Here is a 21,404-nt window from a genome sequence, read left to right on the forward strand (position 1 = left end):
GCAAGGGATAGTTGTAGTCCAGAAGACTAGGAATGTTTTAGTAACCAGCAAAAGATGACTTAAAAATATAAATGGGAAGAAATCAGAATTAGAGAATAAACTATCACGAACTTTTTACAAAATATACAAACAACAAGAGCTTCTGCAGTAAATATTGTAAAATAAAATGTGTGGATCAATTCGATGACTAAAATATGAATTAATGATGGTGAACAAAGAATTGGCAAACTTTTTCACCCTGTGTTTTGTATTTTTTCTTAAGCACAGAAGGGGATGAGACTAAGAGCTGACAAGTTTCCAGGGCTTTACAACCAGCACCCTTGATTTCTTAGAGATAGTGGGTGCATTGATTGCAAGCTTCCCCAGAAGTAAAAGTCCCCCAGATTATGGAAAGGCCTAGTGGATAGGAGAACTGCAAATGTTATTTCCCTGTCAAGAAATAAGCAACACAGAAAAACAAGAGGCCAGCTAATCTAATAGTTGTTGTTGTCAAATTGCTGAATTCATTTTTAAATCGGAATTAGCAAGGCATTTAGAAATTCAAAATGATAGCAAACAGAGTCAACATTAAGCCACAAGCCAAAGTAGGGTTATATAAATATTCCTCTCCTCAATGATGAGGCAGCTGATTACATCAGTGCAGAAGACCAGGCTGAAGTATCTGCTACCAGCCTCAGCAAGGAGCAGTGTGCAGACAAATTGCCTTTGTCTGCTCTAGGATATTGGATGCCAGTTGATTCTTCATAATCTTGTGGTATCAAAAACAGTTGAAGATACTGGACACTGTAGAGGTTATAGGCTCTGATGATATTCCATCAATAACATTGATGACTGGAGTTCCAGAATTAGCCTGCCTTGATCATTCCACTGCACCTCATCATTGACTTCTACCCAGCAATGTTGATCATTGCCCTGTGTGTGAAAAGCCAAATATCAACACATCAGTTTACTCTCAATCATTAGCAAAGGATTAGAAAGTGTTGTTAAGTCTTCCATTTAAGATGGCAACGAAGAGCATATTTTTCTTTCAGAGGGACATTAGTCTTATGAATTCTCTTCCACAAAGAGTAGTGGAGATTGGGTCCTTTATTTTTGAAGGCTGAGTTAGACTTTTGGTTTCTGAGGAAGTTAAACATTGCTGAGTAGACAGGAAAGTGAGATTAAAGCCACAATCCTGTCAAGCGTCGTCTTATTGAATGGCACAGCAGCTCCATAGACTGAATGGCCTACTCCAACTATTTCTTAAATTCTGTGACATCCTTTGTAAAGTGTGGAGCCCAGAATTGTAACTATTCTCCAACCAGGTCCTGACCAGAGGTTTATGGAAATTTGTCATGACTTTGTTTTGTATCAAATGCCTGATTAACAAAGCCAGGTATACATTGAACGGGAGGCGATGGCCTAGTGGTATTAGCCAGAGACTGTTAAACCAGAGACCCAGATAACATTCTGGGGACCTGGGTTTGAATCCTGCTACAGCAGAGGGTGGAATTTGAATTCAATATATATCAGGAATTAAGAATCTAGTGATGACCATGAATCCATTATCAATTGTCAGGAAAACCCCATCTGGCTCACTAATGTCCTTTAGGGAAGGAAACTGCCATCCTTACCTCATCTGGCTACATAGGACTCCAGACCCACAGCAATGTAGTTGACACTTAGCTACCCTCTGGGCAATTAGGTAGGGCAATAAATGCTGGCCTAGCATTGCAATGCAATGTCCTCATCCTGTGAATGAATAAAGAAAAAAAAAACTGCCTTATCTGTCCTCCCAACCCAATCTGCCACCTTTCAAAGATTTGTGGATGCCCACTCACCTGCATCCCTTAAAATAGCCCCACTAATGCTGGAAATATTTAACAGGTCAGACAGCATCTGAGGTGAGAAAACAGAGTTAAAGTTTCAGGTTGATGATCTTTCCTGTCGTGTGTGTGTGTGTATATATATAATCAGCAAAGTGATTATCAGATCAACCATCATCTCAGTTAATGGCAGAACAGACTCAGTGGGCTGAATAGCCTACCTCTGCTCCTCAGCTCCACTTTAGTGTCAATTCAGCTTAACCACCAGCTGATATTTAAAAATTGTATCTACCTCTTTCGATACTCTAGCCTTCACCACTCTGAGATAGAGAATTCCAGACATTGACTACCCTCGAAGAGAAGAAATTCCTTCACATCTATTTTAAGTGAGTGTTCCCTTATTCTTAAACTAGGGGACATAGTTAAAGATTCCCCCACTAGTGGCAACACCTTCTCTAGCTACCATGTTAAGCCCCCACAGAATCTTGTATGTTACAGTAAGATCACCTTCATTCTGCTAAACTGTGATAAATAAAGGTTCTAACCTTCTTAGTCATTCTTGATAAGTCTACCCTTTCATTCAAGCTATCAGCCAGTGAATCTCTTTTGAACAGCCTCCAATTCAAGTGTAATTTTAAAATTTTGCAAGATTACATGAATTCCCTTGTCACCACTTTCTCCAGGATAATTTGTGATTGCTAATAAATGCTGGTTAGCCAGTAATATTCACATTCCATGAAAGGAAATAAAACACATTGCCTGTTTCAACTTAATAAAATATGCACCAGATATTCTCTGGTTCATTGCACAGGATAATGCCTGGACCAACCAAAATACTTTGGTTAAATTTAGTTAGATCTGGCAGTTGACTGTCGATCATCATGTAGCAAGTATATTTTCTGTGGCAAGGTGTCCATGTTTCAGAATGCACTTCACATACGTATAAAAATGTTGTTTCCTTTATGTTGGTATTCTTGAGAATGTCCTGATGAGTGCAAGATGAAAAGCTTTGACAAAATGCCTTATTTTTCAACCATAGTTAAATTCAGTAGCATAAATCTATTTGATTTAACATCACAATGTCAACATAAATTACAAAATTTAGTAGTAGTGGTTGCGGTAATATCGAAGTAGTAGCAGTAGTTCAGAAATGTTAACGTGCATTTACAAAGGAATTGGAAACACCTCTTTGTCTATTAGTTCAAAATGAATCAATCACGAATTACTCCATAGCCAGTTGTGAAATGTTATGTGATTCACAGTTTGATTTATGATCCAGTGCTTAAACTTTGAATTCTTAAACGCTGAGAGTATAAAGTTATTTCTTCAAAACCTAGCCTGCTGATTTGATGAAAGTTTTATAGATTGCCATGATGCTTTTTGATTGAAAATATGGCAATATTGCATATGGAAAGGGTAGTGAAAATGGTTAGCGTCAATACTAGATGACACCACACTTGCAATATAAGCTTGATGATAAGTTGACCTTATACTGGAAATTTTTAAAACCATTTTACAGAAGCATTCACTAGACTTTACTCTCCATCCCTTAGGCAATTTTGTGTTATTGCACATATCATTCACTATTAGAACCTGTGGGGGCCAAATGGTTTGGCTGTTAAACTTCATTAGATTTGTGCCTGAAATTCAATGGTAGAAATTCTGATTCCCCAGAATATTCACATATCATCAATCTTGAATTATTGTGCAGGTGGAGGGCTTTAATAGAATGATTAATGTTTCAAAGTAGATTACAGAAGTTTAACCTCTAAGTGACTGGTACAAGGCTTAAACACGTACAGCCATGCTGATGATAATCTAGCAGTTAGATTTCGTCTTGGTATTGCAGGATGTTTCTTTAAAACAAAAACATTTTCCTGCGAGATTTACCTCGGTTGCTTTGTTTTCAAATAACACCCTAATCTTCGGGGATGACAATCATTCTGTGTGAAAATTAATGATGTAGCAGCTGCAAGAAACCTGCTGACCTGCTATTTGTAGGGTCAGTGTCATATACGGAGCTTAGGTCTAATTACAGAAAATGTGAATTTTACCATAAATATGAAGAATTTACTAACCTGTGATTTATTTTGTTAATTGTTATGAATGGAATACATTATTCATCATAGATCATGGAATAAAAAGAGCAGTAACAATGTGGATACAAAATTAGCTGAGTGATAGGGGTAATGTCAATAGATATTTCAAGCTGGAGGATGGTTTGTAGTGGAATTCCCCAGGGCTCCCTGCTTTTCCAGATATATATTAATGATCGAGATCTTAGAATGCAGTGGATGGTTTAAAGTTTGCAAATGGCACTAATCTTGAAAAAAATTTAAACTGTGAGGATGACAGTATAGAATTCCAAATGACATAGACAGGTTGGTAGATTAGTAGATGGGGTTCAATGCAGAGAAGTGTGGGGTAATACATTTTGATAGGAAGAACATTGAAATACATTATGAAACAGGGGACACAATTCTAAAAGGGGTGCAGGAGCAGAGGTACCTGGGCATATTCATGTGCATGGATCATTGAAGGTGGCAGGAGAGGTGAAGAGAGCAATAAGTAAAGCATACCCTATCATAAATAAATCAAAGTATTGTAGATACTAGAGATCTGAAACAAAAATGGGAATTGCTGGCACAACTCAGTAGGTTTGACAGCATCTGTGGGAAGAGAGCAGAGTTAACATTTCTAGTCCAGTGACTCTTCATTAGAACATATCAAAGCATTCTGTATCCATGGGTTGATTAATAGGGGCATAGATTTCAAGAGCAAGGAAGTGATGTCTAACTAGTGTCTTAGACAAGTTTAACATCAGCTGGAGTACTGTGTACAGTTGTGGAAATCACGTTATAGAAAGGATATTCACACATTTGGCGTGAGTACAGATGTGATTTACATGAAAGATTCTAGGGATGAGGAAAAACTTCAGTTATGAGGAAAGATTTAAGAAGTTGGGATTGTCCTCCTTGGTAGGAAATAGGCTGAGAGGTGATGATTTGACAGAGGTTTCAAAATCATGAGCAGGTTTTAATAAAGTAGATCGGGAGAAACTTCCCACTTGTAAAAGGAACAAGAATGAGAGGGCATTGGACTATTATTTTGATGAAAATATGCAGGGGTCTTGGGGATGGGGGAAGCAAAAGATTGGTACCTGGTAATGATCCTCATTTGAAGAGCTGGTGCGGTCACAATAGGCCAAAAGGCCGCCTCCTGTGCAGAAAGACTTCAGTGATTCTGTGAGCTCTGCCAAACTGGCGATTCATGTACTTAACACAAGTTCATTTTTTTTTCATTCCACCTCATATTGTTCATGTCAGTTTTTGCTACTTGGTCCAAAGCCGGTCAGTTTGGTAGTTATCCTTGTGTGTCCTTCTGCCGTTGTCACCTGCCTCTTCCCAGACCTTCACCCATCTTCCAACCAAACATCCACCAGCAGGTAAAATGCTGGCAGCAGCCTGAAGAGGCCCTTAACTCATCCTTAACTGGTCAGTTCAGGGCTTTCTGTGTGAGACTTGGAATGGAATGACCAGCTGCTAACCTCACTGCTACTGGTAAAATGTGGCAGTCGCAGGAAATGATGAGCATGCCAGTGCCACCCTCCCAGCCAATCATGCCCCCCCATGCTTTCTTACTAACCCATTCCCTGAAACTTTGTAAAATCCCAGCCATAGAATGGCTACAGCGGAAAAGTTATTTAATATTGTATTTGTGTCAGCACTCTACAAGAGAAACTCACCAAGTTCCACTTTCTTTTCCCTGTATCCCTGCAATTTTATTTCTTTTCCACAAATTATTCCATTCCTTATTGAAAGTCATGATGGGATATATCTCCTCCACACTCTCATCCTAACCACGCAGAGTTACAATAAAAAATCCTCCTCCCGTTATCTTTGATTTTTTTTTGATATTCACCTCACTTTGGTGTCCTCTGGTTCATAACTGGCTTAGTAATGGATACAATTTCTGCCTACATTATCTATACAATGCATGATATTGAATGCCTCTATGAATTTTCCCCTCAATGCTCTCCTCTCTAAAAAGAGAAACTTGCAATTCATGTAGTACTTTTCATGGCCACCTGATGTCTCAAAGCACTGTGAAGTGTAGTCACTGTTGAAATGTAGGAAAGCCTGTAAAAAGAACAGCATCAGCTCCACCAATCTATCCTTGTAGTTGATGTGTCTCATGCCCGGAGCCATTCTCATAAATCTTATCTTCACTATTTTTCCTATGCTTTCACATCCTTCCTAAAGTATGGGGTCCAGGACTGGACAGAATATTCTAATTGAAGCTGAACCATTATTTTTATAAAGAGTCCACTGTAAACTCCTGTTTTGTGCTAACTGCCTCTATTTGTAAAGCTCAGGATCCCATACATTTTATTAACGAAGCCTTTTAAACCTGCTCACTTACTCTCAACAGTTTCTGCACGTCCAGGCCTCTCTGCTCCTGCATCCTCTTTAGAATTATGCCTTATAGTTTAGTTTATATTGCCTGTGTTCATTCTTGCCAGAAATACATCAATTCATGTGTCTCTGTATTGATTTTTTTTTTGTTTCTCTCCCGCATGTACACCCAGCCTGTGTCCTCTTAAAGTCTCACTACCCTCACATTTCAAAGTTCTTCCAAATTTTCTGACGTGCAAGTGTTTACTTTGTGCCCTGCATTATCTAAGTCAGTGATATAGCTCGGGAAAATCAGCGGACTAAAGATCAACCCCTGGTGAACTTGATCACATACCACTTGAATGTACAGGTAGTGTCTTGATGAAACACATTGGAACTCAGTCTGTGCTACTTTTCAGGTTTTGACAGCTCTCAGATTACAAAAATCGGGACCTCAATTCAATTAATAGGAGATGTGCCAATCCGGGGGAGTTGAGAGGGAGGGGGGTGGTGCAGGGTCAGGGTCACTCAGACAACTCAGAGCATAGAAAAATACCAGCTTGAAAAAAGCAGTAACTAAACCAGTGCACTACCAAGCCAGATTGTCCTGAGTTTTACTGAGCTAATATCAATTAAAATTGATGCATGTCACCTTATAAAAACGCGCAGTTTTCAATTAGCTGGATTTCAGGCATTGTTTTTATATTGGAATTGGAAGGAAATGACTAATGAGAGCCTATAAAGATCTGTGCTGGAATGTCAATAGTTTTCAATATTTATGAATGACTTGTGTAGCTTAATAGAGATTGCTGATTTTCAAAAAATAGATGGCAGAATAAGTAGTGTAGACAGAAGCATAAAATTACAAAATACGTTGAAAAATTAAGCGAATTGGCAAAACTGTGGCAGATGGATTTCAGTTAAGTGTAGGGTAATCCATTTTGGACCAAAAAAGGTTAGATCTGCATATTTATTTAAATTGTGAAAAGCTAGGAATAGCAGATATCCAAAGAGATTTAGTGCTTCATGTATACAGATCATTAAACTATAGTTTTCAGATACAACATAATGAATGAAAAAGGTAATGGATAAGTAGCCTTTAGATAGAATGTGCTAGATGATGAGTAGGAGGTTTTACTGCTGCCATATATGTAATAATTTGAGATCTATTCTGTTGTGAGTGAATGTTAACAGGGTTTATTGAACATAGTTATATACAGAGAATGGTATGAGAGGACATCTTACTTGGAACTCCACAGACCCAGGTTACATTTCAGTGTGATCTGACATCTCTGTGACATTGCTTATTTTGCACATACTCAGTAACTATTCTGTCCCTAAGTACAATTGCCTTTCCAACACAACACAAAGCCCTAGTTAGATGACGTCTGGAGCACTGCTCTGAACACCACACATGAGAAAGGAAAAGGCTCACCTGTTCATTCCCATGGTTCCAAGCTTAATTTATGAGGGGAAATTTCATGAAATAGACTTTTATTCCCTGGAATGTAAAGGGTTAAGCAGTAAATTAATTGTATTTTTTGAGCTTGTTTATCCTGTTGATTGTTTTCAGGTTTTTCCATTGGTAGGGTTTCTAGGATTAGGGGATATAATCAGACAATCAGAGATAAGACTTACAGTGGAGAAATTAGGAAGCAATGCAATAGAAATGTGGAAATCATTAACCAAGGCTATTAGCCCAATGAAACATTTTAAACCTGAGATTAATTGAGTTTTAGCAGCCAAGGGTGTTAAGAGATAAGCGACCAAGCTGGTGGAAAAAATTGAGATGTAGATGTGTTATAATCTCATCAAATGGTGGAACTGGCTCAAGGTGTCAAATGGCTCACTTCCTACATTGTGATCCTTGTTGAGACTAATAACCATTACAAAGATACATAAATCCCAGTCGGCAACTGGGATTCTTGTTATACCGTTCCTTTCCATTCTTACTTTAACAAACCAACTAAAAGCAATGCATGTTCAATATTACTGACCAGGCAACTAATACTTAAACTAGAGAAAAGATAACCATTTATTAATGTTTTAATGCAGCTCTAACTTTGTTCTGTATAGTATATAATGCAGAACCCTCCCCATAGAATTACAGCATTTATAGGATATGACCCAGGTCAATCTCAGTTTCCAGTGGGTTCAATCCCCTTCATTTTGCTGAGTCATAATATGTGTAGAGATCTATTAGCGTCAGAAAAGTGGAAAGAAATGGTAGCATTTGAATTGTAAACACTTTCAGAACCAATCCAGAGATGAAGTAGAAATTATCTGTGATCAAATAATGATTGATAAGGCTGAAGGGACTGACTAGTCTACTACTATTCCTATATAAACCAGCATATTTCTGTAATTAGCAGACGCCGTCAGAATAATGGAGCTAAATTGTACCAAAAACTGACAAAGCATCAGTTCAGAGCCCAAGATTCTCTCATTGTTGAGTGTGGGACCATCACATTTATGAAGAGACTTCAAAAGGTTCAAACCATTCATTTTTACACTATGTCAGAAAAGTGAACAATGCGCAAATGAACATAAGCAGCATTTGCCTCTGGGAACAGACAGGGACTTCTTGCCTTTCAACAAAGAACGGATTTACAGTCATCAAGTGGTTACTGCACTCAACTCTCATCTACCAGAAGTTGGTGTCAGTTAATTCCAGTTTGACTTGTTGCTCTGGATGCTGCTATGCTGTATCATACAGAATATGATGGTTCTCCTGCTCAATAATACCTCTTCCACCAATGCTGCTCGGACTTCATAGTACATCACATCCTTTCTTGCCCGTTACAGTTGTCCAGAGCTCATCACAATAGGATTTTGTGGTACTCTCTGTGTGGGGTGTATGTCCACCCCCACCACCATGCCCCCACCCACCCAAAGTACTGATCCAAGCATTGGAACCTCATTTTCTATCATCTGCACAGTGGTCAAAGTTTGTGATGCATTACATCTGTACTCTGCCTCAGTCATATGGTTGTGTAACAGTGTCATTGTTCATGGTTATAGAGATTAGTCCTTGTCTCCCAGTAACCACCTTAGTAAGGCATCCAGTTTTTGAAACGAAACAGGATCATCAGAGCTGTCACGGGTATGATGAAAGATCCCAGGTTACCGGGTGCAGAATGGTTGTCTACCTTTTAAAGGCTTTAGAAGCAGTTTGTCTTTATTGACTGTATGAAACCACTGATAGTTTTTAGTTCCTCTATCAAATCTCCTCTAAACCATCACTGCTGCAAGGAGAACACCTTCAGCTTCTCCAGTCTGTCCACATGACCATAATTTCTCATCCCTGGAACAATCTGCGTAAAACTCTTCTGTACTTCTTTGCAAAAAAGTACATTGTCTAATATTGGACATAATGCTCCAGATGAGCCTAAAATAGATTTTTATATCAAATTAACATAACTGTGTCTTTTGTACTTTTTTCCTCTCTTGATAAAGCTATGTATTCCATACACTTTATCAACTGCTTTCTCCAACAGCAGCCCCGTCCCTCTCTTCCATCCCCATTTAAAGTTGTACCGTTTAGCATGTATTGTCTTGCCTCATTCTTACAATCATGACACTACCATATGTTACATATTGTCAACCAGTGGTAATATTTAGACAAATAACAACAGATTTACATGATAAGCATTTTTTTCGTTTTGTTTTTATAAAGGCAGTGTTTTGGTTTTGTTCTTATTTGTTTCTGGTGCTGCGTAGAACACTGCAGGAGAACAATGCAAAGCTGCAAACATACATTCAATCAATGTGCATCAACCAAGTGTTCAATGAATGAAGTAACAAACTAAATAAGAATGAAAATATCCACATTAAATGGCACACGTGTTCTTGTGATAAAAGGTTGGATGCAGAAGTTAGAATACCCTAATATCAACAATAAATTACTAACTTGCCTAAGTGCATGTTATGGGTAGCAAATCCCTCCTAATAAGATTTTTTTGTATTGAAGCCTCATAAAAAAATAATAGTTGTGCATTGGAAAATTTGGTTGAAATAATAGAATATATTATTACCCATTTTTAACATTTTATGAAAACATGGTGAATTTAATATGTTGGACACTGTACAGGAATTTTGTACAGTAACTGCTCCCTCTAATCACTTTGGCTGTACAAGACAAAATCTTTTTGAATGACACTTGATCTTTTCTATCCATAAAGTCTATTTCGGTTGGAAGGTTATAGCTAATCATTATGCAGCTGACTTTCCCTTGTGGCCTATTGCTGAAGATTGTAGAATGAACAGGAGATGCTAGTGTTTGAGACCTATCCAGTGTAGCTTTAGAATTGAGCGGTTTTAGCTTATTAGGTTGCTTTTGTCATATTGCTTAATCCTGTTGCCTGCTGTTTGATCCTAGTTAGAATGCTAAAGCTGGTTGAGTCGCAGATGAGGGAGATTGGTGTGAATTCCCTGACTGGAAGCACTGGAGCGTACAACAGCTAAGGCTATCGCTTCTGTCTGACAGAAAGGTGAAACGCTTCCTGCATGTGTTATTGAATAATAGAACATGCCAAGAAAAGAAATCAGAAAAGTTAACTGAGGCAACATTGATTAATTGTCAAGGAATGACACAATTTAGTGTTTATATGAATATAGCGCTCTTTATAAAGTGATAATGTCAAAAAAAAAGCACATTGTGGCATATTGAAGGAGGCACACATTATCAGGTCGCACTTAGCTTTCCAAGCCTAATGAACTTAATATATTGTCTTTCTTTACACCACATTATGCTATTCTATATCGGCAGACAATAGAACCATACTAATCAGAAATATTTTGAATGATCAATATATTTGCTGATCTTTGCCAGGGTTGGCCAAAAATACGTCAAATCAAATCAAATAAATCAAATTGTGGCACTTCTACTTAGGAAAAGGAAAATCTGCCAGTTATAAATCCTGTTGAGAGCACAGAATTTGGCCTGGCTGCCATGCAGTCTTCAACTTTTTGTTGTGTGTGTGGTGAACACCTGTGTGTGCTGACAATTTGGGACACTTGTATCTAAGCTACATGGCACAGTAAAGGAGGTCATGTGGTGCAATGAGTAGCATCACTACATCTGAACCTGAACCTTCAAATTCAAGTCCCACTCCAGGACTGGAAGTTCATAGAAAATTCATATAATGGCCAAACAGGTTGAATATCAGCTGTATGTCCTCCCAATGAAGAGCAATGGCAGGCAGTGAGAACCAGGAGAGTTTCCTGGTCAACTGTGTTATGTATGGGAAGTTGGACTCTCTACCATTGTTGCCCATTAGCTCCAGACTGTAACATGCATATAAAAGTGATGTTATCACAGCAGCTCAAATTCCATGGAGGGTCAATTGACCGGATGGCCAGTGTGCATCAGATTGGTGCTGATTTGCCCATTCTGGCTGGGGTGGACCTGCTGCCCTCTTGTACCCATGGTAAAGAATGTGGTCCTGTGGGTCAGACCCATTTTCAGACAGAAAACTGAAGAAAAATTGGCATAATGACCCAGGTAATGTTCTGGGGACCCACGTTCAAATCCTGCCATGGCAGATAGAGAATTTGAATCCAATAAATATGTGGAATTAAGAGTCTAACAATGACTACTAATCCACTGTCAATTATCGGAAAAGTTCCTTGATGTTCTTCCGGGAAGGAAACTGCCATCCTTACCTGGTCTGGCCTTCATGTGACTCTAGACCCAAAGCAATATGGTTGACTCTTACTGCCCTCTGGGCAATTAGGGATAGGCAATGATTGCTGCCTAGCCAGCAACGCCCTCATCCTGTGAATGAACAAAAAAGAAATATAAAAGTACGCTTGTCATGACTTGTTCTGACTTGTGAAGATAAAAATACTTTTTTGTTGCTGCATTGGGAAGACTACTGATGTTGGCTAAACCAATCAAGTTTGCATTCTGGTTGTAGCTAGGAGTGTGAAACCTGGCTCCAGGGATTGATGCTCCTAGTTTCAAAATATGAAACCTTACTTCTAAAACTTGGCAAGTTATTTATATATGTGAATTTTAAATGTGGTTAGGTTGCTATCTTCAGCTAGAACCATCTGTGCTGTTGAAGATAGATGGCATATCGGCTGATTCTCAACATTTTATGAAATAAGTTATTGACGGATCCTAGTTTTGGTTCCATTACTATATCAGTAATGTCAATGATTTAAAGGTGCAGATTACAAGGGGTGAGGGCAGGGGTGTGCAAGAGGCTGGTATATTTTCTAATTGTATGGATGAAATTTTTCCTTCACCTAAATCACCTTTATTGCAGTTAGGTACTTTCTTAATACTCTCTTTTTCTTTTCTCTTCTCATGGCTAATTCACCAGTTACCTCAGTCATTTTTTCTTGAAATTCAACTGAATTCAAATGTTCAAATACCGCCTCAGTTAATAATGTTAAATAATATAATCAAGATTGAAAATAACGTGCATATGCCTCAAAAGCTGTACAAGCACTTCTACTGCTGTGGATAGTTTTTACCTACTGTTGTAATATAACTGCTGCCACAGTGTGGTATTGAGCTTATTGCTCTCCATACTGCTCATATTGACAGCAGTCATACTTCAATGTATTCGGTGTACATTCTGCTACTTATCTGCTTTGTTGCTGATTTATGCCTATCACTGCATAAAATCAAATGGCAGAGGAAAATGACTGTGTTATTGTAGAATTGAAATGCAGGTTTATTAATTGCTTAGAAATAGTCTCACTTCATGGCCATATTGGGCTGGTATTTTTCATTCTCAACAAAGACTTCAAGAAAATTGATGGATGTGCTTAATCCCAAAAGTGGGCCAAAAGGGGATGTAATTGGACGTAAATATACAACCTTCTGCATAAAAAAAACACAATCAGAGCATTTGTCATAGAAATTACATAATAACATTACATAAGGTTGTTTACCTTCGAGCAAAGAAGATTGAGAATGGACATAATTGAAATGTATAAAATAATGACGGGTACAGATACAGTAGACAGGGGTGATTTTTTTTCCCTTGAAAGAGGTATCAATGATGGGGTGAGGGGCTTAAATTTAACGTAAGAGACAAAGGTTTAGACCAGATGTGAGAAAAAACATTTTCATCCAGAGGGTGGTGGGGATCTGGAACTTGCTGTGGTAGAGGCAGAAACCCTCATGACATTTAAGAAGTATTTAGATGAGCAGTTGTGATGCCAAGGCATGCAAGGCTACAGGCCAAGTGCTAGAAAATGGGATCAGAATAGTTGTTTTTGACCAGCGTGTATATGATGGGCCAAAGGGCCTTTCTCTGTGCTGTAGAAATCTTTGACTGTATAAAACTAACAGCAGAAGCAGACCATTTGACCCAGTAAAACGAATGCCAATGTTTGTTTCATATGAACCATTTTTCACTATCCTTTATCTAACCCCATCAACATATCCTCTTTTCCTTTCCCTCTCCTGTATATATCCAGCTTTCTTGTATTTTGCAAGTCACTTAAAGTGCTGCATTTGGTACAGAGTTCACACTTCAGCAAGTGAAAATATTCTTCAGGCCAACCCTATCAAATGCTTTTTTTTCTCTGTCAAGACAATCCTCAGCCTTCACAGTTCGAGAGAACAGTAATCCAGCCTGTTCAGTCCATCCTGATAGCTATAATCCTCAGTTTTTGGATAATTCTTGTAAAACTATTTTGCGCCTTCTCAAGTGCCTTTTATATCCTTGTTATAATATGGGAACCTGAATGATACACAAAACTCTGAGTTATGGTATGAAAAATGCTGTAAGCAGTTTTAATTTTAGTTTCATTTGTCGTTTTCAATTTTCTGTCCTTAATTAAATCTGTTTTTTTTTAAGAAAGGCCTTTATTAGCCTCCATTGTTATTTTTGTATCACTTTGTTTTCTGCATCTCCAGTTTCCAGTGATCTTCCATACCGTTAAGACATTTCCTCTCAAAGGGGTTATTCTTTGTATCAAAATGTACTGCTTCACGTTTGTGTGTATTAAAGGTCATGGGTACCATACGCAAGTTTAGAATGTTTTCCTGAATTTTGTCACAATTCCAGTGTACTAAACAGCTCCAACACCAAGCCCGCCCATCCTCCAAAACAACTTTCCTATTTGGTGTAATTCTCAATTTTGAACTTGTACTTCACTCATACAAATCTAATTGTTAAAATTAGGTTGAATGAATGTGTGTGAGAATCAAACTTACTCTCAAGTAATGGCTTATTACTTACCTACTTGTAGTATTGCGGACAAATCAAAATAATATTTTTCTGCTGATTATCTTTGAAATCCTTTCCTACTATGCAAAAACTAAAAATATTTCTGAAATCAATAATGATGTAAGGAAGTGAAAAATACTCTTAAACTGAGTATGGTTACTGTACCCCAAACAAATAATTAATATGTTGCAATCTAGTGACAAATACATTCTGCTGCTAAAATTAATCTTCCTATTTCTTCTTGCAACATGGAAAGTTAAATGACAATGAATATTTATTTTTATTTAGTCTTGTTTGTCCTTCAGCAGAGCTTTGCCTTCCAATACTACTGATAAAACAAACAATCCGTCATGATCCTCCTTTAGGATATTTGCAAGGAAAGGAACCCGTGTGTGGAGGAAGATTTGTACCTTTTTAACGTTTATTTGGGAGGAGTTTAAAATATCCCATTCACAAACAAGTACCAATTTCTCAAAGAGTTTTGTGAGACAAGTGTATAAACGAATCTGGAACTAAGACAAATGGACAAAGTTAAGATTACCTACGATGCCATTAAATGGTAGAACAGGCTCAAGAGACTGAAAGAACTACTGCTATTCCTGGAACATTATGAAAGGAGGATCTATTAGCAAATAGAAGAAGACTAGAAATAAGATTTAGTTTATTTTACACTCTTTTGACTGAATTATAATATTTGCAACAACAAAATGCATGCTTTTTTAAACTTCCATTTGGGAGGTAAGAGAAGCTTTTATTGATTTACAGTGCCTATTTTTGAGCTGCAAGCTATCCTGCTGAAAAGTTAGTATGTTGAATGTTAAAATAAATTCACTATATATGTACTATTTTTTAAAGATGTTTTTCAGCTTTTACTTACCATGTTATTCCACTTATCTTACAATTCCTTCAAGTTAGATTCAAAATATTTACTTGGGCGTCTGAAAACCCCTCTTCCTTCTGGTCTTTCAGTGATGTTTGATTTCCCGGCTAGGTTTTTTTTGTAAGGATTAGTTAAAGTATTTGAGATGGTAATGATCGTTTTGGCTGAAACTTTCAAAAGGGATGTGGTTTTTATCCCACTGACATTTTCTGATATCTACTGCAGATCCAAAAGAATAGGTTTGGATAATTCATTTCAGTTGGATAAGTTGAACCTTTTTTTTATTTTGATGCTTAATACATTGTTTAATTTTGCAGGTAATTTAGATCTTACTGGTCCAAAACAAGTCTTCAAAGCAGAAAACAATCCTTGGGTTACACCAATTGCTGACCAATTCCAACTAGGTGTATCCCATGTCTTTGAATATATTCGTTCTGAAACCTACAAATAGTAAGTAGACAGATTGGAAATCACTTGATTTTAAAAATTGACTAGATTCCTGTGCATTATTTGTAGATACAGATAGTGCTCAGAATATTTTAATCTATTTAGTGCCTTTATTCAGCTTTCCATATCACTACTTTTTTTTTAAAAAAAGGCATTCTTCACTATTTGGCTTGCAAGCCTGTTTACACTTGCACTGAAACTAATGATTTCCTGATTCTTCTGTTGCTTCAAAATATCTTTCATGTTTTTTATTTAAATGTTAAATTTATGTTTACACATGCTGCTTTGTAATTTTAACTTGTGTAATTACCCTTTAATAATGAATTGCTATTTAAAATCTCTCTGACATTAAAATAATTAACATGTACACATTTTGTTTTAAAAAAGGAAGTAGATGACTAACAGCATTCTGGCTGTTGGTTGTGCCTCTACGGGATTATGTTAGAGGCAAAGGCAGAGTGGGGATTAAATCTGTTTTTGGTAATACCAGTTATCTGGTATATTTCACAATTGCTGGATGTCTCAAGATACTTTATAGCCAATGAAGTATTTTTGAAGCTTAGCCTTCATTATAATATAGCTGCCTGATTGTAGCAAGGTTCAAGAACCTGAATACCTTTGTGCAAATGGCGTGTTGATCATTGTTGCTAAAACAGTTTCTCTGTTTGTATTCATGTAAGAAAGGTAATTCATGCACCGCTTGTTTAGTTAGGTCAGTGTGAGGAGACTTCAGCAAAGTGAGACGAAGGTCGAGTGTGTATACAATTTGATGCAAAGGGGCACAGAGGTAAGAAGTAAACTTTTGAGAGTGAGTCGGGCGAGAGAAGAGAAATATCATGGATGGGGAAGCCTACCTGCAGTGAGATCAGCAGCAGAGTGTTGTCACTAATCAGAGTGTGACGGTGGCGGTGACGAAGGCAGATGGGCTAGGGCCAAGGGTTAGGCCTTCATAGTGAGAGGATTTGAGTACAAGAGCAGGGATATCTTGCTACAATTCCACAGGGTGTTGGTGAGACAACACCAAGAGTATTATATGCAGTTTTGGTGGTTTTATCTGAGGAAGGATGTTCTAGCTGTACAGAGAGTGCAGTGAAGATTTTCCAGACTGACTTTTGGGATGGCAAGAAGAAATGCTGGCAAGGGTGAGGGTCTCAGATTCCTGGAGTACAAGGATAGGTGAGATCAGTACAAACTGGATAGGTTACACTTTGACAGGACCAGTACTGGTGTCCTAGCGGGGAGTATTTGCTAGAGTGGCTGGGAAGGCTTTAAACTTAACTGGCAGGGGAATTAGAACCTGTGTAAGGAGTTCGGGGAAGCGGAATAAAGGACAAAAACCAAAGATAGAAAGGGGAATAAAAAAAAGTGATAAGCAAAGAAATCAAGGACCAGGATCAAACAGAGACACAGTTGAAAAATAATGGACAAGTAATGTTAAAAAGGTTTTGTGCCTTAATGCATAGAGCATTAACCATGAAGATGGATGAATCAATTGTGCAAACAGGGAAAAAACAGGTATGATATAATCAGGATTACAGAGACATGCTGCAGGGTGTCCAGGGTTGGGAACTGAATATCCGGTGGTATTCACTATTTAAGGAAGACAGACAAAATGCAAAAGACATTGGACTTGCAGGTGAAAGAGGAAGTTAACACAATAATGAAGGTGGATATTAGCTCTGATGATTGGGAAACTGGATGGCTGGAGCTCAGATACACGAAGGGGCAAAAAGCATTAGTGCAGGTTGTATGTACATCCTCAAACTGTAGGGCTGATGTTGGGAATAGCATTCAACAGGAAATTAGAGACACATGCAGTAAAGGAACGTATGTAATTTAGTAATGACTTTAATCTGAATATAGGTTGGACAAATCAAATCAGTAACAATATCATGGGGGTGAAACTCCTTCGGTATATATGGGATGGTTTTCTGGGCCAATACGTTAAGGAATCAAAGGGTATGGGCAAATGCAGGACAGGCTTTTGAGCTGGATAATCAACCATGCTCAAAATGAATGGCAGAGCAAGCTCAAATGTATGAATGGCCCACTCCTCCCATTTTCTATGTCTATGTATAATTCCTCTGTTCTTCTTTGAAATAGTGCCATGGGTTCTTCTATGTCAGAGCAAATAGTTCAGGCAAAGCCATTGGTTTAATGTCTGATCTGTAAGATGGCATCTCTGACAGAGCAGCACTCCTTCAATAATACTATGCTGACTTGTTAGCCATGATTATTTTGCTCAAGTCTTGGAATGGGACTGACCACTAACTTAGATAAAAGAATGACCTAAATTAAGCCATAGCTGACAGCTAGCTGACAGTGAATTATCTGAGAAGATTGTAAATATCGATGAGAGATTTTCAGGCTGTGAACTAGCTTCTCTATTGGACAAGCAGTGAGGCCAACAGAGAGTAGAACTCGGTGGAGCAAGGTTGTTCGTAGTGTGGTCAACTCTCAGAATAAGGATGGATTAAAGACAAAAGGACTTGAAAAAGAAAGTGAACACGGAAGGGTTATCTCAATGTAATAGGCAGATTAATGGATAATATTGACTTTTTCTGATTTCCCTTTTAGTAGATGTTCCTTTTTTTAGTGATATGTGAGGAACTATTGTGACAGCTGTAAGAAGTTTGTGGCTAGTCTGAATGACAACTCTCTTTTTTAAGTAATGGAAGACTAAGGCGGAAGTATTGTGCTTATTGTTGATAACTAAAATAGTAATATAACAAGTTAGGAAGCAAAAAACACAGCTCTCACTGATGTAATAAAAGACTACAATTGTCAGACCCTGCACAGCAGACTCCATAAAAATCGCTTTCATTGTTATAGATGTATTCTGCATGAAGCCGTAATTATCCAGCCTGGGTTGAAATGCTAACAACCTTTAAGCTTATTAATGTAAATGTATTGAAGTATAAGAGGGTGAGGGGTACAGGAGAACAATTTTTATTTTTCTAATTGCTGAGATATTTAACCTTGAATGTTAACAATGGTGTGCACTTGTGAAAAAATTCTGCAGTCCCAGCATTGTAGTAAAAAAACATACCAACTAACCATGAAAGTAGTTCCAGATAATTTTAATGAACTCAGTACTGACAGTGCTGCAGGATCTAATGCCATTTTCCATTTTCATTTATTGAATGACGTAGGGCACACTAGGCCCACGCATTCAGTGGTTTATTGAGATCCGGGTTGAATTTTGAGAGTTAGAAGGCATATCATGTGGTCCTGATATTTAGAAAAGGAAAAATACAACTGACTTTCAAAGTATAGAAGCTGTTGGAAAATATTCTATTGGATCTGATATGTGATCACTGATATTTAACCTCATTAACTTATGTGAGGAAGTAACAAAAATGATTGATTGAAAATGGCCTAGTTGAGACATCTTCACTTCTATAATTTGATAAAATATTTCATGAGCATTTAAACTCTGATTATATGATTGTTGTTACGTTAAGTAGGTATTTGTTGAAATTAAGTAGATGGTATCATAGAAGTGAATTTGTTTAAAGTCTGGCTAAGAAAGGTATTATCTTGAAGCTTTGAACTGATCTCTCAATGTTTACCAGTTTAATTCATGACTATTGCATCTTCAGTGGCACCGCAGAAGGTTAATCAGAGATTTTGGTCCCCTGACTCTCTAACACTTTTTGCCTCAATTTTACTGATGTAGGGTTCATGTATTTTTCAACACTTAGTTGTAGAGATTAAGCAAGAAAGGTATTCTATCACATTCGATTTGAATTTGGTCGGTATGATACTGGTGTTATGCCAGCTGAATCCTTGAATAAGATTTACTATATAGCCTCAGGTTAATGGTGGAGGGGAGACACTTTTATGGCTTATTTTATTCTATGAAGTGAAACAGGTTTAGTTCTCAAGGTATTGCAATGTCATAGATTGGCTTGGCTTTTTAACTTAGTGTTTTAAAAAGAAATATAATTTTGATTGGAATTATAGAACAGGTGTAATATTACTTTGCACTCTTTATCTGTAATTAGTTCATATGAATTTCTTGTGAATTAAATTTTGAGTGTGTCTTGCAATAGTGCCTTCCTACTTTATTTCCCTTTAGTTTACTATATAATTATTTCTTAAGATAATATAGGCTGTACAGATTTAGGATGGTGATTCTTAATAACGTGGACTGGTTTAATGAAATCTTACCTCTCAAGGACAATCAGCAATTGTGCTGTCCTTTTAAAGTGATTGGCATCCTAGAGGACCAATCAGAAAATAACAGGAAGTGACGCCAGTAAGATGACCTTGACCCTTGAGAAACCAATCAGAAATTGGGCATTTACCACTGAGCCAACCCAAGACCAATTAACTGTTGTATGGTTACTGACAATCTAGGCAGAGTTTAAGAATGCCACTAACCATGCACAGAGGAGGTGGCTAACAAGGATTAACAAGTAAGGAACTCTCAGTAGCCAGGCACATTGTAAGAAGAGAAGACAGAAGAAGAACATCATTAAACAGAACAGAACAACAAAAGACAAGTGCCCAGTGACCCAGAATTTGTAACCTGATGTTCCAGAGTGCCCTAACTGAATCCCCTGCCTATGTTCTTTTGTACTTATATGATCAAATTAATAAATTATGTGAAACTTGTAACAACATACTTGTACATGAATAATGTTATAGCGAGGCAGGAATGAAAGACGTCTTATAAGATATTTTCAATCAACCAAAATCTCTCCTCAATATTTACAATCTTCTCAGATAATTCACTATCAGCTAGCTGTCAGCTATGGCTTAATTTAGGTCATTCTTTTATCTAAGTTAGTGGTCAGTTCCATTCCTAGATGTTATTACATACCTTTGGAGCAAGTGGGGCTTGAGCCTGGGTCTCCTGGCCCAGAGGTAAGCACAATATCACTGCGTATAAGTGGTCCTAAACCTTTTGTAACTGTCTATTATTGAAATTGAATTAAAACTTGCAATTAAACTTAAATTGAATGCACCAGACCTCTGATTTTCAACGTTTATCTGTCTGTTGGAGAAAAGGTGTTTCCTTCACACCCCTTCCTCTATTGCATACATCATCCCACTACTGCCATTTCACTTTGTCAGCTTCCATCCGTACAGTGAAGACATTTCCAATGATAGAATATGTGCTGATCCTGACTGCCTCTCCCCGACCAGGCAGCAAATTATTAGTGATTGGGTGTTGTCTGCTGGCACTAATGATGACTCCTTCCATCATCTGATGATTTGGGTGGAGGTGGAGGCTGGTAGGTTAATAATCAGCAAAGTGAGATTTGATCTCTGTTTTTATGGCTAGAGCATCTTGTGAGTTGTTGGCAGTTATGGTCTTTTGGAACTTAACTGCATTAAGAATTTGGAGAATCTTTCTGGGTGCAGTTTTTAAATTTTTATGTTTCCTTCCCAGAAGAACAAAACAAACATTATTAAGGGTCTTTGAGGTTGTTGTGCACAGCTGTGTTCTTCACATCAAGAGCTGATGGTCTTTTTGTGCCCTTCTCATTGTGTTTTCAGTGAAACTGTTGGACTGTCAAGGGATTTGCTATTTCTTCTTGAATGGAATGTTTATGTAACAGATAAATTTGTATATTATACATGTCTCTGATGCATAAATCAAGTTTAGTTACTACGGTGGGAAACCAAATATTGCAATTTTAACATGCACCTCTCCAAATGGTACCTTTTGTTCTAT

The 21,404-nt window shown here is 37.6% G+C and overlaps 1 protein-coding gene across 1 annotated transcript in view; it reads left to right on the top strand.

The window, feature by feature from the left end:
* The window catches only part of rsu1 (Ras suppressor protein 1), a 134,587-nt gene that overhangs the window by 58,754 nt on the left and 54,429 nt on the right, over positions 1–21,404 (top strand). Inside the window, exon 8 of the mRNA XM_048615763.1 lies at positions 15,589–15,721. Within this exon, the coding sequence (XP_048471720.1) occupies positions 15,589–15,721 (133 nt within the window). The remainder of the gene's footprint in view (positions 1–15,588; positions 15,722–21,404) is intronic.

Source organism: Rhincodon typus, chromosome 2 (assembly GCF_021869965.1).
Source record: "Rhincodon typus isolate 14 chromosome 2, sRhiTyp1.1, whole genome shotgun sequence".
NCBI lineage: Eukaryota > Metazoa > Chordata > Chondrichthyes > Orectolobiformes > Rhincodontidae > Rhincodon > Rhincodon typus.